The sequence below is a fragment of the Pseudonaja textilis genome, chromosome 1 (genome assembly GCF_049901715.1).
Source record: "Pseudonaja textilis isolate UNSWEBS1 chromosome 1, rPseTex1.2, whole genome shotgun sequence".
NCBI classification, from domain to species: Eukaryota; Metazoa; Chordata; class Lepidosauria; order Squamata; family Elapidae; genus Pseudonaja; species Pseudonaja textilis.
Genome location: NC_141990.1, coordinates 152,935,387 through 152,961,921, shown reverse-complemented (window position 1 = coordinate 152,961,921; position 26,535 = coordinate 152,935,387). Strand labels below are relative to the sequence as shown.

The 26,535-nt window shown below is 40.8% G+C and overlaps 1 protein-coding gene across 6 annotated transcripts; it reads left to right on the top strand.

The window, feature by feature from the left end:
- Positions 1-4,699: 4,699 nt before the first annotated feature.
- CEP68 (centrosomal protein 68) lies at positions 4,700-26,396 on the top strand. Of its 6 annotated transcripts, none has more exons than XR_015740660.1 (8): positions 4,700-4,834; positions 13,101-13,215; positions 14,943-16,364; positions 18,388-18,510; positions 20,034-20,130; positions 21,521-21,599; positions 24,464-24,598; positions 24,981-25,066. XR_015740660.1 is itself a non-coding variant. In XM_087919311.1 (7 exons), exons 2-7 carry the CDS (start codon positions 13,171-13,173, stop codon positions 24,465-24,467), a joined length of 1,770 nt encoding a protein of 589 aa, XP_087775437.1. In that variant the 5' UTR covers positions 4,700-4,834; positions 13,101-13,170; the 3' UTR covers positions 24,468-26,396. The 6 variants fall into 6 exon arrangements, 3 of the variants coding, with proteins under 3 accessions (XP_087775437.1, XP_087775438.1, XP_026568643.1); XR_015740659.1 differs by having other exon boundaries at positions 21,437-21,599; XR_015740661.1 differs by lacking the exon at positions 21,521-21,599 and having other exon boundaries at positions 24,981-26,396.
- The last annotated feature ends 139 nt before the right edge of the window (positions 26,397-26,535 follow it).

Sequence of the window (26,535 nt, the reverse complement as noted above, 5' to 3'; positions counted from 1 at the left end):
GAATTGAAAAGAGAAATATGTTTCTTGCTAAATAAAATAAAGAATAAAAAATAAAGTACAGGCTGAATAGTCAAGACCTTGTTGATGATCCAAACTCTGTCAAGGACCTTGGAGTACCCATCTCTAATGATCTAAGTGCTAGAGCCCACTGTAACTACATAGCCAAAAAGGCATTAAGAGTTGTTAACCTAATCTTACGTAGCTTTTTCTCTGGTAATATCACACTACTAACTAGAGCATACAAAACATTTGCTAGACCAATACTCGAATACAGCTCATCAGTCTGGAACCCACATTACGTATCTGATATTAACACAGTTGAGAAAGTCCAGAAATATTTCACAAGAAGAGTTCTCCACTCCTCTATTCGTTGTAGAATACCTTATGCCACCAGACTTGAAATTCTAGACCTTGAAAATCTAGAACTACGCTGCCTTCAGTCCAATCTAAGTATAGTATATAAAATCATACATTGCAATGTCCTACCTGCCAATTAATACTACAGCTTCAACCATAACAATAAAAGAGCAAACAATAGATACAAACTCAAGGTTAATCACACCAAACTTGATTGCAGGAAATACGACTTCAGCAAGAGAGTGATCAATGTCTGGAATACTCTACCTGGCTCTGTGATTTCTTCCCCACACCCCAAAAAGTTTAACCTTAGACTGTCTACTATTGACCTCACCCCTTTCCTAAAAGGTCTGTAGGGGGCATGCATAAGCGCACCAATGTGTCTACCATTTCTGTTCTATTGTTTCTTTTATTTTTCTTATATGTATCCATGTATTCATAACTATGTTTTTACTTATACCTATTATCTTGTAAGCAATTGACAAATAAAAATAAAATAAAACAAAATAAAATAAAGTAAAAATAAATGAACAGCAGAGCTACCCTCTGATTCGGGAAAGCCAGCATTGGGACTCTATGACACTGTAATGACTTAAAAGATACACAGAATGAAGGACAAGAATTGGGTGACTAGGAATTCCCACCAATAGGAAATAATTTGTCCTTAACTGGCAATTGTTTTGCTTCAAATTGTGTTTGCAGGGATGCTTATTGCACTGAAGGATCAGCTGCCACTCAGTGGCAATGGAAGCATTTAGATCATTATACAGCAAATCCAGGAACTGCACAAATGCTATGTGTGAAGGGATAATACATACATTTATAATGGTATGAGAGTAAACTCCAGATATTTGTATTACATGGGCTGTACCTGATAAAGATATGGGTATTGGCTGCACCCAGGATATAATATATGATTGTAGGAACACAGAAACAAAGCGGTTGATTCTTCAGTTTTAAAAATATATTTAGGTGCTATCTAGATCTGTCTTCACCCTTAAGAGAAAAAACACTGGTTCATTGGCAGGCAAAAAAAAAAAAAGAAATACAGTGAAAATAGACACTTTTTATATAAACAGAGCTTGGTATTATCTTAAATAAGGTTTAAATTTTTAAAAAATGAAATGAACTAGACCAGAGACTGTATTTTGTTTAATACTGCAAACACAGTAACAGCTGAAAACACTAAATATGACTAACTGTTCAGAAAAATGTTTGAAAATTGATGCTTGTGGTAATGTCTTTTTTTAAGTTTATTTTCATTGCACCTCATACAACGAAAACAAACATCATCTTCAATGCACATCATGACCATAACCATGAAAATAAACACAAACACACATCCTTCACCCTTCACACATTGAACCAGAAGCCCCCGACACCACACCAACACTGCACTATACAGCAGAATTCAAAAGAGCTACTGCCCTGGGATAGAAGCTGTTTTTCAGCCTATTTATCCTTGTTTTTATTATCCTGTATCATCTGCCAGATGGTAATAGTTCAAAAAAAGGGTTCCCAGGATGAGATGAATCTTTGAGAATGTTTTGAACTTTCTAAAGGCAGTGGGAGCTATAAAGCTCTTCCAAAGAGAGGAGAGGGCAACCAATGATCTTCTGGGCAATGACATTAACCCTCTGGAGTGCTGTCCTATCTGCCACTGTGCAATTGGCAAATCATACAGAGGTGCAGTATGTTAAAATGTTCTCTGGTGCAGCAGCAGGTCACTAGCAGTTGACACAGTAACAGCTGGCTACACTAAATATGACAATGTTCAGAAAAAGCGAGAATGTTTGAAAATGGATGCTTGTGGTAATGTCTTTTTCCAACTATTGTGCAGAATTTCCAATTTGCCATTTCCTTCTGCAGTTTTCAGTGCCTTTTGAAATCTGCAATCAAATGATAGTTTCTGGGAGACTAACAAAATTAAAAGTGCTATTTCCGGACAATTGTCAGCAATAAACAAAAAATAATACACAATAATGGTGTATAATAATGGTGTTTTGATTTTTTACAAGTTTATTAAATATTTCCTTGATAAATTATTCCAAGGACCATCGACAGAAGAATTGCACTTACTAAAACAAAATCCTACAAGGGAAAAACCCGCAAGATGTGTTAACACGTTGAAAAGGCCCTCCAAACACAGTAGCACAACATGTGAAACATACTTGGATTTAAAACATTATGACAAAAGGGCAGCACAGATCTTTCTCTAGATTCTAGAAGGTAAAAGGTAAAGGTTCCCCTCGCATATATGTGTTAGTTGTTCCCGACTCTAGGGGGCGTTGCTCATCTCCGCTTCAAATCCGAAGAGCCAGCGCCGTCCGAAAACATCTCCGTGGACCTCTCTGTGGTCCTGTGGCCGGGATGACTAAACACCAAAGGCGCATGGAACATTGTTACCTTCCCACCAAAGTGGTCCCTATTTTTCTACTTGCATTTTTACATGCTTTCGAACTGCTAGGTTGGCAGAAGCTGGGACAAGTAGCGGGAGCTCACTTCATTACAAGACACTAGGGATTCGAACCACTGAACTGCCAATCTTTCTGATCAACAAGCTCAGCGTCTTAGCCACTGTGCCCCACCCCCTTTTCCCCTAGAAAGCCCATTGAAAAGATAGACTTCCGCAAAAGGCCTTATTCTTTTAGTACCCACCACTATTGTATCCAAGATTGCTGGATCGTAAGGGGTCCTTGGTGCTCCCAAAGAATCTCTTAAAATCATCCCCACAAACAGGCAAGCCACTAGATTAGAATACAGACAAGCAAACCCCACTTCTTACTAGCACTGATGATGATAACTAGTTTCGGTAATGAAATGGGTGCAAGAAAAAAAGCAAGCTGATAGTCTCAGCCATCCAGTTCACGGTTTTCCCAAAAATGCTTTTTTCAAGAGGCAACTGGTTTTTCCCTTGAAGACGTTTGGCTTCTCATCCAATTTCATCTCATTCGGAGCTGAAGAAGCTTCTCGGATGAGAAGCCAAACGTCTTCCAAAAAAACCCAGAAAGTCCAGTGCCTCTTAGGAAAAAAAACAAAAAAACACAACTTTGGTACAAGCAAGTTCAGAGAGCACCAAGGAGCCCCTCATGTCAACACTGAGCTACAAATATTCTCCTTTATGAAAGGGTCCCGTCAGGTAGTAACCTGGACTTCAAAATTAAACTTTTTTGCCCCTTGTTGCGTCCTCTCTTATCCTACACCAGAACAGTCCCCCACTCACCGACCACCAGTCCGAGGACATTTGAGTGTTGAGCCAGAGGGGTGTGTATGTATATACACACACACACACACATATGTGTGTGTGTGTGTGTGTGCTTTGTTTGAGGCCGTTCCCCCCCCCCCCCCCCCCCCCCCCCCCCCCCCCCCCCCCCAGTTTTCATGTACTTACATAGCTTCAGACTTTGTCCCCCCCCCCCTCCGGTATTTTCCCGTCATTGTAGTTATGCTTTTAAAGCACTTTAAAAGCACAACTACAATGATGTGGGAAAATACCCGAACAAAGCTGAATGCCATACATGTAAGTACCCGCGAAAACTTCCAAAAACATATATATATATATATATATACATATGTTATATGTATAGGAGCCAACTCAACATCTCCTTGCTTGCGCCCGCCACTCATTCCTGGCTCCCCCGGTCCCAGCCGTCTTGCCCTTCCCAATGCGCCCCTTCCCTTCACTATGCAAAGCCGAAAAAAAATGGAGGGGGAGGGGTGACACTTGGAGCATGCATAAGGTGATCAACTTTTTTACAATGAAAAGGAGGACACGAATAAACTGAAGAAAAAACAAAAACAAAGCCACTTGTGCACGGCGCACTCCCTCAAGACAATTCTCCTGTGTGGACCAGCGCATGCGTCTCATAATCGCGTCTCGCCGCACCGTACCGAGCCTTGTCAAATACGTCACATCACACACAACAGGACGCTTTTTGAGGGAGGACAGAACTTACAAAAGGAGGACTGTCCTCCCTAAAGGACGGTTGGTCGCCTTAAGCATGCATGTCCTCCCTCTCGCTGCGCCTCCTCCTCCTCCTCCTCCTCCTTTTACTTCTTCGTCAGCTAACGGGGGGTGGGGGTTCCACTCCTTCCCTTTCATGGCGCGAAGGACTACTCCCCTGAGAAACCGCCTCAGACTAAAACCTCCACGGGCCCAGACCCGAGGTTAAATATCCGAGCTTTACCACCACCCACCCCGTCTAGCCAAGGCAGCCGACTCTCCATTGGCCGAGACAGCGGACTTTCCAGCCCGCTCTCCCCGTGTCCAATTTCAGCGCCGTAGGAGCTGATTGGAAAAAAGAAGCTGCTCCGTGGAGGACGGGAGCGCGCGTGCGCACAGCCTCGCACGAGCGAAGCAGCGTTTTTTTTTTATTGTTGCCACCGGAGGAGGTGGGGAAGGTTTGGCCGCGTCGGCGGAGGCTTTCCGAGGTGGAGGAGTGAAAGGAGCGACCTGGCATTGCGGGCTCTTCATTGGGTAAAGATAGGGTTGCTTTTCCCTCCTTCTCAAGCTTTCCGGGTCGGGGCCAAGCAGTTTTTTTGCTGGGCCTGAAATTGCTGCTTGTAGTAGTGACTGCGGGAAATGGTGTCCCTTGTCTTGCGAGGACAGAATCGGGCCGAGCGTACCCGACTTATGGATCGTCCTTATGCTTGGTGGGCGAGGAGGGGACGGGGGGGCGGCGGGCTTCCCTTTTACAGACGCCTCCGCTCTTTATTTCGGGCGGGAAACGGCCGAGCAACTCTTGCAAGTTGATAGCAACTGGAGAGCGCCTTTGTTTTTGCAGCCCTGCCTCCCTGCTTCGGTTTGGGCATCTCAAAACTGTTTGCAAGTGTAGCAAGCAGCAGGTTTCTCTGGGTGGGCAAAACGTGGAAACGGGGGCGGGAACTTGTGGTTTTTCCGTCTGGCTTGATAACAATTTTGCTTTGATAAAAGCGGACGCACATGCATGTATTATGGCTCACACCCACGTATCCCGGGTTCTTCTTTGTCGGCCGAGTCTGACTTCGTTTGGCTTTAAAGTGCCAGCGGTCTTTCGGATGGCAGTTTCAGAGCGTGCAATTGACCACTTGTGGAGCTGAATATCTTCACCGAGAAACAGAATTCCTTCCGACGGCAGTCAAAAGTCTCCAGAAATTCCGGGAACGCTACGAATCCAAGGGCTTGGTTAGTTGGGTGGGAATGATGGGCAGCTCGATTCTGTTAGCAGAGAAGAAGAAAAAAACAACAACACAAGATGCACTGTAAAGCAAAAGCGTTTATTTTCTTCTCTCCCCCGCAACCTATCCCATGTTGAATGGTCTAGGATTTGGGTAGCCAGTCTGGAAAGAAAGAGAGAAAGAGAACGAAAAAGAAAGAAGCTGGCTTTGTATATCACGCTAAAGAATTGTAGAAAAAGGAAATCCAACAGTACGGTAAAGCCAATATTTTATGAAGACTGTGAGTTACCAAATAATATGCAGGCTTAAAAGTTTGCAGGAACTGTTCATCATGGCTAAAAATATGGAGTTAAACTGGAAAATGTGATTTGCTTCTGTGCAGAGTTATACTATTCTTGATGGGGGTGTGGAAGAAGTCTATAGACATGCAAATTGTAGTATAAAACCCCTTCTGAACCTGGCTGAGAAGAATTGACGAACAAAAGCTGATCTTATGGCTTTTCAGGCCATGTAAAATGCAGCTGTTAATTTAATCTGTTTACATGTTAGTAAGTTTTTACATTAGTAAGTTATTACATCTTTCAGTAGGTGGGAAATTAATTAACCAAGACAAGTGGAAAAACAGGTAGTCCTCGACTTAGAACAGTTCATTTAGTGACCGTTCAAAGTGAAAAAGGTGACACGACCATTTTCACACTTAGAACCATTGTAGCACGCCCGTGGGTCATGTGATCAAAATTCATATTTATGATGGTTGGATTATCCTGGGGTTGTGTGATCATCTTCCTTAACCTTCTGACAAGTGAAGTCAGTGGAGAAACAATATTCACTTAACAACCGTGTCAAGAAAGGTCATCAAATGGGGCAAAACTCACTTAACAAATATCTCACGTAGCAACAGAAAGTTTGGGCTCAATTGTGGTCATAAGTCGAGGACTACCTATAGTTTATTTGCTGTCCCTAAATTGAATCCAAATTCACTAGTGTTGAAAGCATGCATACTGTGGAAATCGTAGTCTTACCTTGGATCATGTCAAATTCGATTTCATTGAGGGCTGCATCAGGGTTGTGTTTCACCTCAGAGGGCCTGGGTGGGCGTACCCAGCTCAACTCGTGTGGGCACACCTGTGGTGGCCAAGTGCTAAGGCAGGACTTCCCTCAGACCCTCCCTCACACTGTATTATCTCCCTCCCTCCCTTCCTTTTCTTTTTCCTTTCCTCTTCATTCTCCTTTCTTCTTCCCCTCTTTCCTTATTTTTCCTTCCTTGCTCTCTCCCCATCTTTCTTTTTCTTTCCTCTTTCCCTTTCTTATTTCCTGTCCCTTCTTGCATGCTCAGATGTGCAAGGGGAAACATTTCTCTTTTTCTATTTTTTTTAGTTTGTTTTGCTAGACTTCTGCCAGCAAAAACGGAGCTCGGGGGAGGGGGGGGCACATCCGTGGGCTGGCACTGCAGGCCAGTCCTCTGCTGTTTCCAGGGTGGCCCCACAGGCTGAATCTGTCCCATGGGCCTTGAGTTTGACACTCCTGCCTTGGATGGTATAAAATTCTCTTCTCCTGTCAAAGTTGATTGTAGAATTGCTAATGTTGGTAAATCCTATAGAAAATCAAGTGGATATGTGGGTGATCTCAAAAAGGTTGTATGGGATTGAGCCTGTTTTATAATGAAATACCAAGATTGTAGGCTAAACCAGAAAATTAGCTTTCTCACAATTTTTTTTAAATAACAAGACACTTCTTTATATGATAGTCATTAATAACTGGTTGAAATAACTGGTTGAAATGATATTGCGATCATTTTGGCACTCAATGGCAAACAAATTAGAACTTGTGAGTATGTAATTTTTAAATACATAATTTCTAAATGATCAGGATGAAAATGCAGTATTAGGTTGAACATCAGTAAGTGTTATGAATTTATTTATTGAGATTTCTATTTGTATACCTGTGCTGTGGAAGACACAAGCTATCACTTAATGCTGAATAGTGGCTAAGAGTTTCTAAAAAAAATTATACTCTAGAATTCTTCAGAGGCTCATTTCAAGAATCTCTGAAGCTGCTTTTTTCATTTAAAGGAAAACCTAGTAATGAAAACATCTAAATCTGAAGGAACAGTCATATGCTAGCATTTAGGTTGTCCTCAACCTGTGACCACAACTGGAGCAGTTGTTAAGTGAGTCACATCTGATTGTACAACTTTTTTCATCATGTTAAGCTAATCACTGCAATTGTTAAGTGAATGATCCAATTGTGAAGTGAAACCAGCTTCCTCCATTGACTTTGTCGGAAGCTGGCTGGGAAGATTGAAAATGGCATGTGACCCAGAACATTTGAAGCATTGTAAATACATGCCCTTCGCCAAATACCCAAATTTTGATCACATGACCATGAGGATGCTACAGTGGTTGTAAGCCATTTTTTTCAGTGAGCAAAAAATCACATTTCAACAGTATGAAGCTATTTCTATTCCACGTTTTATTGGGTTTTTTTAGTCTTCAATTTACAAAACAAAACTACATTTGTGAATCCAGGATTGAAAGGGTAATTTATATTGGTGGGCTGATTCAGAATGAATGGGAAATTGAGTTTCCAGAGCAATTTTAAGTTATAATTTTCATTAAAAATTTTAAAAGTTCTGTGTAGTTGAAAATATTTTTATGAAGTTTGTTTCCCTTTAGCATGGTTGTAGCCTTGGCTCTAATAGCATAATGCGATGGACGATAAACTTATTTAATCAAGAGAAGCCTGTTATAGTTTTAAGAATATTGGGGGGGAGTACTTATTAATTATTAATATCCTATGTTCCAGTAGGAATCTCAAAATTTTTGTTGAATGATTATAAAAATTCTAATTGTAATTCCTATCCTTGGACTACCTTGAGCTCCCATGATGGTGGAATAACAGATGCTCAAATAATGTATATTTGGAAAAGGGCATTGAACATAGTCTTAGGGCCAGTTCAGATATAATTAATATTTCCTGCTTGTAAATGCTTATTTTACATTTTTTTTTGTACTTTTAGATGATTGCCAACATTGGGAGTGGCAGCTTTCTGATTCCTTTGGCACCATCACCTCTTTAAGCTGAACATTAGATTTATTGTGCAAGCAATTCAGAATACTTGAAGCATTTCATTTGCTTTTTTATCTTTTGTAATACTAGGATTGCAGTGTGTGGTTTGTTTCTAAAAAGCCACTTGGAAATTATATTATCTTCATGATTATATTATTACATTGCTATTATGGAGGGCAGAGGGAGCATTTTTACCAACGTTGCCCTTGGGATGGGGTAGGGGGGAGGAGAGATCAGGAATGAATTGTCATCCCAAAGTAGCCAAGCAGTTCTTGACCCATCCTCTCTCATTTTCAGGTTGCCAGCCCAGTGTATCAAAATAGCATATAGGCCTTCTGTTAACGTATTTTGTTTCCTTGTAATGTAAAATCTGTAATGGAAGGTCAAAAATCATCTTGCCCTGTCATGTTTCGATTCTCTGTTGACTTGCTTCCAGTTACCTTAACTTGTTTACTGTCTTGAGTTACCGGTACTCGACACGGAATCTATCGTGCGGCTTTTGGGTCATAGCTGTGGACTTGAGATACAGTAGAACAAAAATAGAATGGTGGCCTTCATCAGATGCTTTCTCTGGTGGCTTTGGTCCTTAAAGATTGCCACTTGAAAAGATCACAAGAAAGCTTATCATATCATATAATGCAGTATCTAGATTCTGGTGGTGGTTTTTTTTTCATGTATAAGGAGAGTCCTAAAATATTCTATATGTTATCACTATCATTGTGAGCAGTGGTGGAATTCAGAAACTTTCACTACCGGTTCAGTGGGCGTGGCTTGGTGGGCATGTCAGGGGAAGGATACTGCAAAATCCCCATTTCCTCCCCACCCCATTAACCTGCTTTCCAGCTCCGTTCTCCTGTGCAGGGCAACAAAAGAAGACTCAGCTGATCAGCTGGGACTTGGGAGGCAGAGAATAGATGGGGGTGGGACCAGTCAGTGGTGGGATTTGCCGGTTCTCTGAACTACTCAAAATTTCTGCTACCGGTTCTCCAGAACTGGTCAGAACCTGCTGAATACCACCTCTGATTTTGAGCAGCCAAAGTTGACAGTAAGAGGACTGGCCTGTTGAGCCAGTTCAAAGGATCTCATGTCATCCATCATACGGTAGTCTCCCATAGTGGCTAGGTAGAAGCCCTACAAAGTGAACATGTGCTGTCTTACATCTTCTATTCTGCAACTGCTACCATGATATATATTGTCTTTTATTGAAGGTTAAATAGAGTCACAGAGGCTGTTTCTTCCCGCCATGAATGTGTGAATCTCATTTTAAAACTGACTATTTTAACTGCTGACACAAAGTAAAAGCCAAGTTGAATGCCTAGAGAACATTCAATTCAGTGTTTTGCATTAGTAGGAGGAAGAAGCAGAGTGCAGAGTCTAGAATCTGGAAGGCTTCCTCCAGCTGTAATACAAGAGGGTCCTTCTTTTGAAACAAGGCAGCACTGCCTTTGGCTTTTCCCCCAGAGAGCTCATTTGCAAACTCTTTTCAAGTGTGAATTGAACTTTTCACAAAATGCTAATCTCTGGTTAGCTTTTGAGCTATTTGTTGCACTTGGTCTTGCTTGCAGGAATGGGAAAATGCATAAAGGGGGTTGTTCAGAAAGATGCATTATTACTGCTCATATCTTTGCAAAACTTTACCTTGAAGTGTGTAATAATTATATGTGCTGAGAGGTTCTTTGTACCAGTTGGTGAAGTTCTGGGGGATTAAATGGAGTCCATGTGGCCTGTAGCAGCTCAACACAGGTCCGAGTATTCTTGTGGCCAGCCAGCAGAGCTGGCGGCAGTCTCAGACAGTGAGGAGGTTGTGGAGGAACATGGACCAGTCCTGGAGTAGGCTCTGATGAGTGCTCTGTGTCGGAGGCAGAGATGGGACCAGACCCATCAGACAGTTATCAGCTGCCTTCAGAGTCAGAGATCAGTGAGGCAGAAGAACAGCTGGAGGCTGTTCCTGATGTGCACATGCACAGAGTTGCCAGAAGAAGGGACCAATTAAGGAACAAGAGTAAAGGCACAGGTGGAAGGTAAGTGGCTCCTCCCATAGGGAATAAAGAGGAACGAAAGGGGAGTGGTGGTTGCAGGAGATAATTAGTTTGTTTCATTAGTGTGAAGATTTGTTCGTGACTCTCAGAGACTCTTTGCCAAGTATTTTCTTGTACAGCTTTGCACTTGGAAGCTATCGGCCTGGCAACTCTCCAAACCTGATAAGGTCTGTGGTTGTAATTCACCCTTGAAAGACTGTTTGCCAGGACTCTGCTGGATGTGAATGATAGGAATTCACCCTAGCCTAATAAAAAGGGGTTTTTGTTGAGACAAGGAATCTGTTTTGTGAAGCCTAGGTCACAACAATTCTGATGCCTCCCAGGACCCAGCCTGGCTGATGGCAAAAGCCTGTGGGAGCTTTAGTTCAGATGTCTGCCTAGTTCTACAGGGAGCAGGGGGTGGGGTCTTTGAAGGCTGGGTAGCTGCATAAGCTGGGCTGGCATGAGAACAGATTAGTTGACAGCCAGTTTAGATGTATTATGTGGTAGTGAGGCAGATCATTGTTGCGCTAAGCAACAATAGTCACACCATATTTGAGGAGGAACTTGGTGGGCATTAATACTGCAGCTTTGTTTGTACTCAGGCAGGACATGAAGATAGCCTGGAACGAAACAAATGCTCATGTTAACAGTGGCTAGAACATGAGGAATTGTCTTGTATTTAATGCTTCCTGATAGATTTGCTCTTTCAGAAGGCACACATAAAAAGATACATTGGAAGATGTTTACCTATGATGAAATCCAGGCCTTTTGTTTCTAAACTTCGCCTTTGACCACATTGGTGACAAGTGTACTATTCTCTGATGAGTCAGAATCCCACACAGCCGTTTACCTGGACTGAGCAGTATCTTGTTCATCCTTAAGCTCCAGGCTAATATTCCCGGTTGTTCATTTCTTCTTAAGAAACCAAATTTGAGTTAAAACCACAGCAAATTAAATAAGTGAATTATTTAATTTGAACCAGAAAATGTGATTGGCTGGGGTTGAGGGGTTTTTTTTTTTTTTTGGCAAGTGTAAATTCCTTTGTTTCTTTTTTAGTATCTCCAATTGTCTCTCCTTCTCTGCATCCTTCCTTTTTCCCTTGGTTGCCGGTTTTGACAGAGATCCCTGTTTGAAAGAACATGGAAGCAAGTGTTTCCTGTCTGATGACAATGTAACAGGAGGTGGCAGATAGGGAGGGCAAAGGTTGAGGATGTTCCTACAACTTACAAGAGGAAGCAGGAAAAAAGATTTGAAGGCTGCTGGTGTGGTTTTGGCACTGGTGTGGTGATGAGATGGACATAAGTTCTGTGAAAACATAGTGTCAGTTTGGAACTGGTGTTAGTATAATTTTTAAGGAATAACCTGTGATCAGCCTTTGTACTTAACCATGCATTATATTTAGACTACGTATTTAGAATAGTTGCATCTATAGCCAACCATGATGTAACTTTCACGTATCCTGGGTTCAATGGATACCTGATAAAATCTTTATGTGAATAGCACAAAATTCATTTGATTTGGTCTCTGTTTCAAAAGGGTGTATGTGCTAAGCCAGGCCCTTATAACATTAGGTAAACATTGATGAAAGCAGTTCTAAAATAATCAATTCATGTCCTCCATAACAACTTCCTTTTCCTCCCTCTCCTGTCTGTCCAGAACTTCATCCCAAGTAAACATGTATCCAGCTTAAAATCTATAGTGAAATTAGCTGGATCTTCACATGAAGTTCAGTCCCACTGAAGATAGTGCCTAGGAGATGGCATAACAATGCAAGCTTAGTGCTTGGGAAATCATTATTTTGGATTTTATGTTGTTGTTGCAGATTTGAGATTGAAATTAAACAAACTTGTTTTATAGATGGTGAAAAGGTCTCCTTTAGATGCTGTATGAGGGTCAGGTGTGATAGTAGGTAAAATCCTGCAGGATTAGACTTGTGTTGTCTTGAGTTAATTAGGAAAAGTCATTAACTCTTGGATGCAGAAGATGAAGAGCTGGCACTTAAAGAAACCCTCAATTTGCAACTGCAATTAAGCCTGGAATAATGGTCATTAAGCAAGTCACCATGAAACCGTGACCAATTTTATGACCTTTTTTCCAGTGGCCCTTAACAAATGCTGTGGTCTTTAAATGAACCCATTTTATCTAATGAGCATTTTTTTTCCAGAAACATGAAGTAAATGTCAAACAATGCAGTTAAGTGACAGTGGGATGCTGCAAATAGATGTTGTAAATCTAACCCAGTTGCCAGGAGCCCAAAATGCAATCATATGTCCATGGGTGGGATCCTGTCAGAACTCCAGAACCAGGTCATAACTTTTTGGGGGGCAGGGGAGGGAGAAAGGGGAAGGTCTGTTGGAACTTTGAACAGTTAAGAAAGGAAAACCTATAAAAGAATGGAGTACAAAAACTCCATAGCTATAGAGGAAAATGGTTGCACTATTTCTAGTGTTTTAGTGAGGAATCAAAAGCATAAATATTTTTGATGCTTTTTAACAGATTGTACAAAAGAAAACCAAAGTACTTAGAAAAAAAGCTACTAATTGACAAAATCCTTAATGGCAGTGACATGCGGCATTTTAACAGAAGTTATTTGTGTTCTGAAAAGCAGCAGGTAAGAGCATTTTTTTCTCTTAATTATGCTAATCTTCTTACTGCAAAAGAATGTATGGATTCTTTTATTTAAAAAATTAAATGTCATTGCTATTGGTGTAATTTATAGAGGTTCATAAAAGGGGTGTGTACCCTTTAGACACGTAGCAGGATCTGTATTTCTAAACAAGGGTATGGCTAGGGTATCTTTCTTACATTTCACTCTGCATCTAAGTGAACAATGATGCCAAGGGATTGTATTTCTCATTTTGCATTTACGCTGTTATTTGATGTTACGAATGTTTAAGAGGAGTGTTGGTTTCCACCATAGATACAACTGTTGGGAGACTTTGATCAATAATGTTCTGTTAATTCATGTAGTCTCTAGTGGGGAAGGAGAACGCTGGAAAAATAAAATCCAGGGTGGGTGGGATGCTACCAGTTCTGCTCAGCTCCATAGAACCAGTAGCTCTGAAGAGCAGCAGACGCCGAACCAGTTCTGTGTTTGCTGCTGTTTGGCCCGCCTGGGCTCTTACCTGTCCTTTATTTCCTGCTTTTTTCAAACTCAGCTGCTTTGAGTGGCACCTGCGCACAGCACTTTTCAGCTGTTCGGGCGGCATAGCTTAAGGTTTTATATACACGCGCAAAATGTAGTCACCGAACCAATAGTAACACTGGTTGAATCCCACCTCTATTAAAGTCATGTGAAATCTTGGGAAACACTAAATTCTCTGACAAAATACCTAGAGTAAATAGTTGGAACAGTAGTTATGCTGATGTATATTTTATATCTCCTTACTGTGAAAAATTGAAACTTTGGTTATGATACATACATTGTATGTTGAAAGCTTAATTAATATAAAGCACGTTGTCTCTGCCTCCCTCCTCCTGCCATCCATTTAGATTCTCCGGGGTTTTTTTCTTTCTTTGGTTTTCTGTTTCATGCAGAAATGTAACAAAAATCTCTTAGTTTACTAGTGTTTTTATTCCAATACATATTTAAATGGAAGAAGTACAGTTTTCTGCTTTAATAAAAGATATTAGCCCTCTCCAGAGTTCTTGATTACAAGACTATTGCAGGCCTGGTTTTTCCAAAGAAAGTGTGAATCCTTGTTCGCAGCTATGGCTCTGTCTGTACATCACACTAAGGTCTAAGGCATCTTGGAGACAGCTGTGCTGTTCCAGAATGCATTGAATGGCTCTGAGTAAGTCAGAATGGCTGACAAGCATTGATTAGCCAAGCTTAGCATGATGTGAAAGTGTCGGATCCAGACTTCATTTTCCTGAAAGAACCAGAGGAGGAAGCCATTAGCCAAACAAAGCACATTATGCTTTGTTCTTTAGTATAATAATTGGTCCCTTGTTGCACGGCTCCTGCAGCTGGTTTGTCAAACAGGATTTGAGTGGGCATATTTACATTTTCTTAGCTTTCTGTCATACATGATATGCAAATTGGTGTTAGGTTTAAATCATAAGGAAGGATAAAATAAGGTAGATTTTATATGAAACCTGATGTGCCTTATGAATCTGAATTTTGAATGGGATATACATTTATTTATTTAATAATAATAAAAAAAGAATCCATCTGCTGATGGATGTAGTAGTCACAGCTCGCTGCTTAAATCCATATAAACATCGACTTGATTCTTGTGAGTTAAACTAAAGGCAGTTAGCTAATCTGAATTAGATGTCCTGGAATATGACGTTTCTTTTTTGTTTTCTCCTTTATGAAACCAACCAACCGTTCAGAGGGATATGGTAAAGTGCTCGGATGGAACTAAGCCATTTCACGGTATGCTGGAGTTTCCAAGAGCTCCCTCAACAAAAGCTCCAGGTGCTACGTTTATTAGTCCTGCCGCCAGATCCGTTAGCAATCTTGATACTGACTGTAGGAGACAAGCACTAGTTATCCCTTATTCATCCACTCCGAGGCATTTATCAGGTAAAAGAAGCCCATACTTTAGTGCCAAAATGTCTGTATTGCCTAAGAGTTTCAGTTCCTTACAGCCTTTGGTGGACACTGGTTTTGAACCACAGGAACTGAAAAGATCAAGAAGCGTTTCAGCTACTGGGGCCTGTCCATCATATGAAATGCCTGTTCCTTGGTATCAAAACAATCTGACTGACTATGAAGAAAGTCCCAAACTGAGCATGCAGAAACCATTACCCTCAAGAAGCTGTTCTGTTGTGGGGCAGATGAGAAGGATGTCCACCTTCCAGGCTGATTACTGGGCATGTGCAATACCCGATTCTCTGCCACCATCGCCAGACCGTCAGTCCCCACTTTGGAATCCTAATAAGGAATACGAGGACTTGCTTGATTACACTTACCCTTTACGTCCAAAATACAAGCTTCTCCAAAATCTCAAAGATTCCACTGTCCATGATTCTGGAATTGATCTTGATAGCCTCTCCATTTCCCCCGAGAGCACCTTGAAGTCTACAAGTATGTGGGACCAAGAACACCAAACCAGGGAGAGCTCTACCTCACAGAGACTTTCAAGTCCTTTCTTGAAAAAGCTTGAATGCTCAGTTCCAGTTTCACACTACAGAATATCCCCCATTGGGAAAATGTCCCTGGCAGATGGTGGAGTTGGCCTTTCTGAAGGGATGTCACCTAGTTTATCTCCTGGGTACCCTGAGCTATCTAATTCCACTTTTGTAATTGAGAAGGAATGCCACAAAAAGAGACATGGGTGTCTTTGGGGGAGAAAAGCTGCTAGTGGAAACTTCTTGCGCTCCACAAGTGTACTGCCCTTACGGAAAGAATGTGCCAGTGATGATGAATATCTCTCCTTACCACCAAGACTCAAGGAGTTAGAGACACTGGCGCAGCAGCTATCGGATCTTACACTGACTATAAAGAAACCTGAACTTGGCCAGGTACAAGATGACTTCCCCTGCATCAGTGTGAATGGGGAGCAGCTCCTGTCAGAGGTTCAAGGAGATAGCGATGGCAATGAGAGCCAGTGGGAATTGTATTCTGACTCCTTCCATACATGTAATTTCCAAGAACTTGATGAGATAGACATTCTCAGGGATCAGGCCGGCAAGGAACAGGAAAGCGAGCCAAGAGAAACTGCTAGCTCTGATTTTCCTGAAATGAGATGCCCAGAGTTCCTTTCTATCAAGGAAAAGAAGGAACATTACTCTCTTGCACAGTGTATTAAGGTAATTTTTTAAAAAAAATCTGAAGGTCATTGTGTTAAAATTGAACATACTATGTATACTCTAAAGCAGGCTTGTCCAACCCGCGGCCCAGGGGCCGCATGCGGCCCAGGTCACCTCATAATGCGGCCCAGTGCCCACCCCAACCTTCGTGCCAGAGCCAGCGAGGAGGAGGAGGAGAGGCAGGTGCGGGGCGAGGCGAGCACCAGGCCAAGCAGCAACAGAAAAGGCGGGTGCCGTCAGAGTGCCACCTCCTGCTGTTGCTGCCGCCGCCCCGCCGCCGCTTCTGCCCCCGCCGCTGCCACTTCTGCTGCTTCTGCCCCCCTGCCACCGCTGCTTCTGCTGCTGCTTCTGCCCCCGCCGCCACTTCTGCCCCCGCCACCGCTTCTGCCCCTGCCGCTTCTTCCCCAGCCGCCGCTGCCCCCGCCGCCGCTTCTGCCCCCACTGCCACTTCTGCCCCCGCTGCTGCTTCTTCCCCAGCCCCCGCCGCCGCTTCTGCCTTCCAGTCCTGCCTCATCCAGCCAGGCCATTTGCAGGAGGAGAGATAGGTGCGAGGCGGGCGAGCTTCCCCCCCAAAAAATATTTGGCTGGAAAATAAACTGTGATAAAAAAACCGTGATAAAAAAACGTGATAAAAAATAATTTATAATAAATAATAAATAATAAAAACATCTCACTAACTTCATTTCCAAATAAATTTAATATTTCTATGGTTTTTTTGGATGATCAGGTATCGTTACTGTTATTTTATTTTATGTGCGGCCCAAACCAAATTTTCATCTTCTAATGTGGCCCAGGGAAGGTGAAAGGTTGGACACCCCTGCTCTAAAGTTTTCTTTGGGGTTCATTGTCTTTGTGGAAGCTCTGCTCATATTGTCAATCACCAAACTGTATGAATATAGATAGTTCAGAAGAATTAACAAACTTTTCACGCTAGTATAAATTAACAGCTCACCTTGTCTGCTGGGCCACATATCTTTTCCTCCTTTGAGTTTGATACAGCCTTTTGTACAGGGATTAACATCCTGTGTTATGGGTGGTTTACGTACATTTAGTTTAAATGGGAACATTTTTCTATTCAGTGTTGTAATACCTTCTGAGTTTCCAGGGATATAAATACATGGATTCTAGCAAGAAGGTCAACTACTTATTAAATCCTGTGCTATTCTGTCCAAATCCTATTCTTTTAATTTGAGGATTTTCTCCATTGATGGGACTATGGAGTCTTCTATATTGTTAGCTTATCACAAATTAACATGACAACATAATAAACAGAGCTGTGTAGGGATTCATGAAAAGCTGTTCTTTGACGCATACTTTCTGTATGCCGCAGTTGCATATGTATTTTGGGGGCAGTATTACAGAATATTGTGGATAAACGTCCAGAGTCCCGAGAAAGCTCTTGAAGTAGCTGGACTGAACTTCAAAGCCACAAAGCACTTCAAAGGAGTGCTCTGCTTGCACCAATACCCTTTACAAAATATTGCCTTGAATGCGTTGCCTAGTCCTGGTGATACATTTGCAAAACGAGATGCCCTGCCCTGAAGAATTTTGTAGTTCTCTAGAAAGCTTTTGTCACCGACCATTTTCACTTGGTACCATTTGATCCTATCGGTATGGCTCATTTCTGAACTTTGAATGTGTGAAGGGCAGCCAACTTCAATGCTTTCAGCTGTAATTAGGAATCTACTGATGCTTCTCCATAATCTCCCATATGGTTTTTCAGTAAGAAAAGTTCTTTACAGAAATCTGGAATATTCCTGTTTTGCTGTTTTTTTTTTAATGTAAGAGATGTTTGATTTTACTGTTTTGAAGTATCTAAATAAGTATTTTATACTTATTATAGCATATATAACATAGCACTCTCTGGAGTCTTGCAAACATTGTGATACTCATGATAAATATTCCTGTTTTCTTATAATTGATACATACTGTGGCAATAGTGCAGTTTAAGCCAATCAAATCCACTGATTCCAAATTTGAATGGAGCTGAATGAATAACCTTTTTTCTGAATTATCTATATAGGTGTTTTGCTGTCAGTTGGAAGAGCTCATTCGCTGGCTGCATAAAGTGGCAGAAGGTATAGATCAATGGATTCCTCCCAAGCCAGACGTTGAGAGTGTTAAAGCATCATTTCAAAACTACTTGGTAACTAACTGCATTTTTTTCTTCACAAATTTCAACAATGGGCTTCATTTTTTATTACACTTGTAATGCATACATATGTATGCAGCCTGGGTAATATGGAAGCCTACAATTGTTAACCCTTTCTTGCAGCCTTTTGTAGAAGACATTGGAAGGATTATGCTAAGTCATCACATGTATTTCTTTGCATTGGCAAAATTGATGCTTGAAAGTGGCAGTTAGAGAGATAGCTGTAAAATGATGTGAAATCTATCAAAAGAATTGAATGTCTTTAGTTAAGTTCTTAATCCACATAGATAAATACTGATCTCTTGTATGGTATTTGTAAGAGCCAGTTTGAGGCAGTGGTTTAGGTACCAGCTAGAAACTGGGAGACTGAGTTCTAGTTTTGCCTTAGGCCCAAAACAGCTGGGTGACCCATTCTCTCTCAACCTAGGAAGGAGGCAAGGACTAACCAATTCTGAAACGCTTGTCAAGAAAATTGTAAAGACCAGTCCAAGAAGTCACCAGGACTGCACTGAATCCGAGGCACATACAAAAACATATATATTAAAAAAATGGAATTCATTTGTAGAATCTTACTTTATTGCCAGTAGTGATAATGCTTTATTGGTCTGTTACATACTTTATTTTGGATGCTGATTCTAATTCTAGATGTGCTGTATACCTAGAGAACAATAGTTGTTGACCAGATTCAAATATAAACAAAATTTGCAAAAGTACTTCATTCTATCAATGAAACCACTTAGCTTTACGCCAGTAACTGGACAGAACTACTGCTCTCTGGCTACAATGTTGAACAGGTTTTCTTTCATTATATATTACACATATTCCTGTACTAACACAGAACAAAACAACTCTTGGTGACTTGCACAGAGAAAAAGTTTGAATAAATGAAACTTTCTCTACTTAAGCAACAAGATTGCTAAACAGTACTAGGATTGGGGGTAGGGGGATATTAAACTTGTGCAGTGCAATCTTAAGCAGATTAATTGAGAGGGTTCATTCATTTGGAGAGAACATGCTGGCAAGTAAAAGTGGAATTTTATTGGGGCCCAACCTCATTAACAAATTGAAGAATCAAAAATTAACTTTTAGTACATTTTTAATTAAGCCTATGTTATAACTCACATATATTTGGCAAACATTCACTATTACATAAAATACTTAAGAAATCTATGCAGTGACCCTTACTCTTTTCTTTGCTCTGTCCTGATGCCATTCACCAAATTTGCTTTAGTGAATTTTCTGACTCTCCAGAGAAGATTGTGACGGTTGTATGTCAAAATTAATCTATTGCATTTAAAACTCAGTGGATTTCACTCAGTTTTTTTGAACTTAAGTATCCTCTAGTTTGAATAATACATAATTTGTTAAATTATTTTTAAAAGATCCAGTGTCACATAAATTCTGCTAATTCAGTTAAGGCGGTTAATTCTTATGAATGGTACCTGATCTAGGCAAGCAACCATATTACTATGATTTTTCCTGCTTTGTGCATTACATTTCACAACATTTCTTGACAGGAATTCAAAAAAGATATAGCTGAGCACCAAGCATTGACTGAAAGTGTGTTGCACGATGGTGAAAATCTTCTTAGATGCATGTCAACAAATTCACCAGGTAAGGAAGCAGTTACATATATAGGAGCTTGAAAATGCAAGTAGTCTTCACTTAACAACTGTAAATGGGGCTGGAATTTCTGTCGCTAAGCAAGTGGTTGTGAAGTGTGATGTTGTGTGAACATGCTATCTGGTGACAGAAATTCCAGCAGTTCCAATTGCCATCATTAAGTGAATAATTAATCATAGGTTTATTTAATTAAGTGAGGATTACATGTACTGGTCATTTGTGACCTCCTGCAGGCTTTCCCATTGACTCTGCCAGAAAGCTGGCAAAGAAAGTCACAAATAGTGATCCCATGACTGTTTGATGCTATAAGCTGCATTTATTATCTGGGTGTCAAGCACCTAGATCACAATTATGTAACTAGGGTTGCTACAATAGCCAGAACTTCAAAAATTGGTAGTATGACTCGTTCAAATGCCATCATAAATTCAAACATGAATGCTGAATTATTTATTGTTAAGCAAGGACCTAATAAAGGGGCCCGGCCTCATTTAAGGAAAATTAAAACACTAGGATTTCTAGCTCTTGTTTTAAAAATAGCGAGCCTGCAAGTGGCAAGTTGCATTTAAGCCTTAGAATATTTGTCAATAGGACTTCTAGTAATTTGATAGAGGATTTCAGCCTTAAGTTACACAAATTTCAATAAACAGATTTGTGATATGATCTAAAGCACTACACAGAAGTAAGCCAAATTAAGGATACAGTCCCTTGTAATAGGGTATGGAGGAAATAGGATTATAGCTTCAGGACATAATGAAATAATTGAAACACATATACTTTTTCTCTGAAAAACTGAACCAATTCAAGTTTGGGTGCTTTGGAGAAACTTAAGTGTTTTCAAAATTTAATTCATTACTGGTAAAGGATTAAATTGCAGAACATTGAAGTATTTGTGGCCATTATAGTTTAAATTGCACATTGTAACATACATTTATTAATTTAGTTTGATATTCCATTTCTTTTCAAGCAGCTTAAGTTTCTTTCCTCCCTTCCCTGTAATAATCTTTACAATAATTACAATAATCTTTAAGGGAGAGTAAGCTGGGTATCTTCACTCCTCAGGTGAAGTTGAGAGAAAACATATTATGACTTAATGTTCAGACCAGGCCTGTCCTATTGTAAAGGTATAGGAAAGAGGCAGAATATTTGCCGCTTCTCATCAGTACATGGTTAAACAAAGGAGCCAGATTCTGTAGCGCTTACTCCTGTAACCCTAGTATGGGCATTTAGAAAAGCTTTCTTATATCCTGCTACTGAGCTGTTGCATGGTATAATTTATATCCTACTCTTTGCTTAATAGTTTTACAGAAAACTCTTGGCTTGATTGCAAAACATTCGGATATGCTTAAAAGCCATGCTGAACGATTGTATGAATCTATTTTAGCAGCCATACATACTCTTGATGACGGCTTGAGGAAGCATTGCGATGTTCAAGAAACTGCAGTCCACAAAGATGCATCTGAGTAAGCAAAAGGGAAAGGACGCTGGGAAGGGTAGATAAATGTAGAATTTTCTATCTTGTGAATTAGCGAAATATTTCTGTCCCCAACCCCTTTAACCAAGTGAACCAGAGAAAAGATTTAGGGTTGCCTTCCTGAATTTTTTTTCCTCCAGAAATGGTGAAACAAAACAAAAGTTAAGAGGCAAACAAAAAGACTAGAACACGTCCTCTTCAGCAGCCAACATCCGGATAGGCAGGGATTAACACTAGACCAGTGGTCGCCAGCTGGTGGGCTGCGGACCACTGGTGGTCCTTGAGAAAATTTTGGTGGCCCACAGCACACCTGTGTCTGCAACAAGGATGATACTGGCAGCGGATGGACTGATATGTGCGGGGAGGGAGGATAGTGCATGGGAGATTGTGGCATCGGAGCCCTTCCTGGGTGTTTCCTGGCCTGTGTGGGGGTGGGGGGAAAAGGGACCTCTGAACTGGTGTTGCCTCCTGCCTCATCCTCTGGCAGCTGCCAAGCTGCCTTCTTCCCGCTGGGTGCATGAGCGCTTCTGGCAAAGAGGAAGCATGGTGGGAGGAGGCGTGGCGGCTGCCAGAGGGTGGTGAGTACTTTGCAGCTCCTGAGGGGAGGGATGCGGGAGATCGCGGCATCGGAGCCCTTCCTGAGTGTTCACTGGCCTGCAAGGGGGTGGGGGTGGAGGAAAAGGGACCTCTGAACTGGTGTTGCGTCCTGCCTCCGTGCATCGAGGAGGCCAAACGGCTGCCAGCGATGCCCTCCGGTGAAGATGTTGTGGGGGGGGAGGCAAAGCGCTCACTGCCCCTCTGGCAGCTGCCAAGCTTCTCCCACCATGCTTCCTCGTCGCCAAGGAGGAGACTTTGTGGCTGCCAGAAGGGTAGGCAGGAGGCAATACCAGTTCAGAAGTTCCTCCCCCCAGATGGGGAGAAGAGAGAGAGAAAGAGGGAGAAAGGAGGGGAGAGAAAGAGAGATGACAGAGAGAGATCCTGATGTTTGATTTTCTGTGGGAAACGGACCCAAATGACTGGCTATTTAAGGTTGCAGAAACAGGCAGCCAAGCTAAGTGCCTGAAGTAGCCCAGCCCATCAGTGGGAATCCAGGTGCTTCAGCGAGCGGCGCATTGGATTCGTATTAGTGGTCAGCGGTTTAAAATTATAAGTTTGGTGTTCCCTGAGGTCCAAAAGGTTGGTGACCCCTGCACTAGACAATCAAGTTGAAAAGGTGTATTCTAATCAAGGATACACTAAGAAGAAGAAAAACAAACACACCCCCACTGACAGAGACAGAACAAATTACAGTATATAAACAGGGAGCAAACCCCACACTCACTAGGACTTAGGATGTAATCTTGTCAGGAATTGAAAGGCCTGCAAACAAACAAGCTCAGAGAGCACCAAGGGCTCCACAGTAAAACCATTCTCCAAAAAGCACAGCCTGTGTGGCTTTGGCTACAGTGGTTAAGGATGCCAATTGTCTGATGAGAGTAAACTAGGCAGCTACATCTGTTTCTGGAATACTCTGCATTTCACAGAAAAATAAGAATAACATGATTTAAGAATCATGAGTGACTGGCTTTCTCTGCATCCCTTGTTTTTTATTCTTTTTCCTTGTCCCGCTCTTTGGATTTTTTTCCCCTCCTTATTTTCTGGATTTATATAATACAATGTAGGATAAACAGGCCTTTTCATAAGTAAATGCAAAATATATATATTTGGAGTGTCCTCAACCTACAACCTCAAGACAGTTGTGAGTTTTGCCTCGTTTTATGACCCGTTTTGCCACAATTGTTAAGTGAATTACTATAGTTATTACAGTAGGAGCCGTAGTGGTGCAGTGGTTAGAATGCAGTATCACAGGCTAACTCTGCTGACTGCCAGGGCTTTGATCCTCACCGGCTCAAGGTTGACTCAGCCTTCCATCCTTCCGAGATGGGTAAAATGAGGACCCAAATTGTTGGGGGCAATAGGCTGACTCTGTAAACTGCTTAGGGAGGGCTGTAAAAGCACCGTGAAGCAGTATATTAAGTGTTATTGCTAAGTTAGTAACATGAAACTTGTTAAATGAATCTGACTTCCTCACTGACTTTTGTTGTCAGAATTTCACAAAAGGTGATCACATGACCCCAGTACACTTCAGTTTCATAAATACATACCAGTTTGTTTGTTTGGATTCCATCTTTATTATTTTTAGACATAACTCAAGGCAGCAAACATAACCAACACATCCTCCTCCTCCTATTTTTTCCACAACAACAATCTTGTGAGATGAGTTGGGCTGGGAGACTAGCCCAAAGTCACGCAGCTGGCTTTCATGGATAAGGTGGGACTCGAACTCAGTCTCCTGCTTTCTAGCTTGCGCCTTAACTACTAGACCAAACTGGCTCTCCCAGTTGCCAAGCGTCCAAATTTTGATCATGTGACTATGGGGATGTTGCAACCGTTGTGCGAGAAACGGTCATTTCATTTTTTTTTCTCCAGTGCCATTGTAACTTCAGTCACTAAACAAATAGGTTGTAAATCCAAGACTACCCATATTACTTTAAAAATGCTGCATCAGCATGTTTTTTTTTTTTAAAAAAATTAGTGCGTGCTTTTATTTATGTAGGGCAGGAGCGTCAAATTCACATTGTCATGATGACATGACTTATTGGGACTTTTTTTCCTTCGCTAAATGGTGTGGGTGTGGCCAGTTTGACACATCTGGCCTGCGGACTGGAAGTTTGACAGCCCTGATGTAGGGTATAAGCCTAATTTGAATAATGTGCTCCATTTCAGATAATATAGTTATTATGTGATCCTCAGTAATTTCTATTCAAAATGTGAGAATAGAAACAGAATGGCTGTTTTATGATTTTATTTCAGATAAAACTTCTATTGATGTGGAAGAATGAATCCATAAACAGTATGGAGGCGGCTCCCTAATCAAGAAACAATAACTTTTCCTTCAAAGTTTTGATGTGCTGCAGTGATATCAAGCTTGGTTTTCAAGTTCAGAAGGTACAACAATGGGCTTTGTATCTGGCAACAAAGTGTTAAAGAACAGTGTGGAAGGGAAACTTCTGATGTTGGAGTGACAGGAGGTTTAATGATGCATTTCTAATTTAGATATCTATTTGCCAGGGCTCTGCGCGCTTCAGAAATTATTCAAGTGTTTGTGAGACACAAATTCCACTTGAGCCTCAAAAAGTTGGTTTGAAAGTGAGATCATGAATGGACTTCTTAAAGCAGCAACCTTCATTTTTAGGTTTGTGTTGCTGCCTGAAACAAAATAGAGGCTGTTGTATAAAACAGCCAAAATACTTTTTTATGGGAGATCCAAAGTGCTTCCAAATAATCAAAAAATGTATAGCCCAATTATTTGTTTTGTATTTTTTTTCAGTGAATAATTGTAAGTCTTCAGTTTATCTCATGTGACAAATTATATGGAAGCTACATTTCAAATAAAGCAACTTTATTATTTTAAAACATGCACTGGAGGTAAGTGATTTCAGTAACAGTTAAATAATCGTCCTTTAAAGCTGCAATTACATGACTAGTATGGTATTATTTCATGCTAAAGAAATTATAATTTTTTTGAAAGCTTCAGGCACTGTTCACCTTTACTTACCAACCACTAGATTGTAATAGTACTTTTCTGTGCAATTGATAAATACTTTAGTGGTAAGTTCCTGGATGAAGGTTGGCTCTATGTTTTCATTACAGAATACAAGAGACTCAGCTTGTAACAGAGAACCTCAGTTTAATATCGTAGCATGAGTAGGCTTGCATATACCTTCTTTTTCTGCCTCCATAAGCTTTGTAGTTAAGGATGCTGTCTCCTAATTGCCCATAATCCTGAATCCATATTAGACCTTTAAAAAAGAATTCTGTGCACTCAGAGATAAAACCCCTTCCTACACAACTTTTGAAACTGCAATTTCCAAGCCGTATCAAGAGCAATTGATAGGCTAAAGGTAATGTCTTCTTTCTAAGCTGTTCAACTTTCTTTTTCACTGGAAACAAGAAGAAATTATTTTTTTAAGGGGTAGGTGAAAAAAATCATTATTTATTAAATTTGTTTGCCACCTATCTCAGCACAAAGTGACTACATAGTATCAGATCTTTTTAGCCTTGTTTATACAGGTAAACCAGAATGAAAGTTTACTAAATTAATCTGGTAGCCTGAGTTTGCATACATTCTGATTCACATTTTAGCCTAGCATGATGTGCAAGTAGCCTATAAGTTACCTTTGCATGCTCTTAAGTGCTTCTTCTCAGGTAAGAGCTGTACTGTCAGCATTGCTATGAAGTAGTATTTGCATGACATAGATACTGCAGCATAAATTGGTTTTTCCACAAAATTTACTTTGAATTAATGCATTTTTGGAAACTGCTATGGACTGATACAATCTAAGGCACTAAGTCACTGTTCTAATTCACAACGGTGGCATTTCAACATGTAGGACTGTTCAAAAACTGAGATTGATTCCATGTAAAGTTTAGATTGAATTTTTACAGTTTTTTATTTGTATGTCTATTTTTGGATTTATATTTGTTTCCTTCTAAATGGCAGTGTTTAGCTGTAATAGTTGGAAGGAGAATTTAGAAGTCCAAAACAATGGAATTTGGGTGTGCCCTCAAGTATTGAAGTCATAGTTTGCTCACATTAGGGCCAAGAGGTTATAAAAACTAACTCCACAAAACATGAAAACCTAGAACACAAATATTTTCAAACGTTTACAAATCAGATTTACACTATTCCAAATCTTTTGCCTTTTGCAGGCTGCTTCCCAGATTTAAAAACAACATACAACTAGAACTGACACATAAATTGGAAAAAAAAGTATAGTCACTTTGTTCAGAATGTTAACAAGCTACTATTTTAAAAGAAGCACAGATAAAGTCTAGCAAACAAAAGTACTGAAATATGTATTCATTAGTATTCTAAGCATCTT

Excerpts from the sequence above, each read along its gene's own strand:
- CEP68 (XM_026712858.2), top strand. The coding sequence starts at position 13,171 with ATGCGGCATTTTAACAGAAGTTATTTGTGTTCTGAAAAGCAGCAG. Across the intron at positions 16,365-18,387 it reads CTCTTGCACAGTGTATTAAG|GTGTTTTGCTGTCAGTTGGA; the intron begins GTAATTTTTTAA and ends TTATCTATATAG. Across the intron at positions 20,131-21,436 it reads CATGTCAACAAATTCACCAG|TTTTACAGAAAACTCTTGGC; the intron begins GTAAGGAAGCAG and ends TTTGCTTAATAG.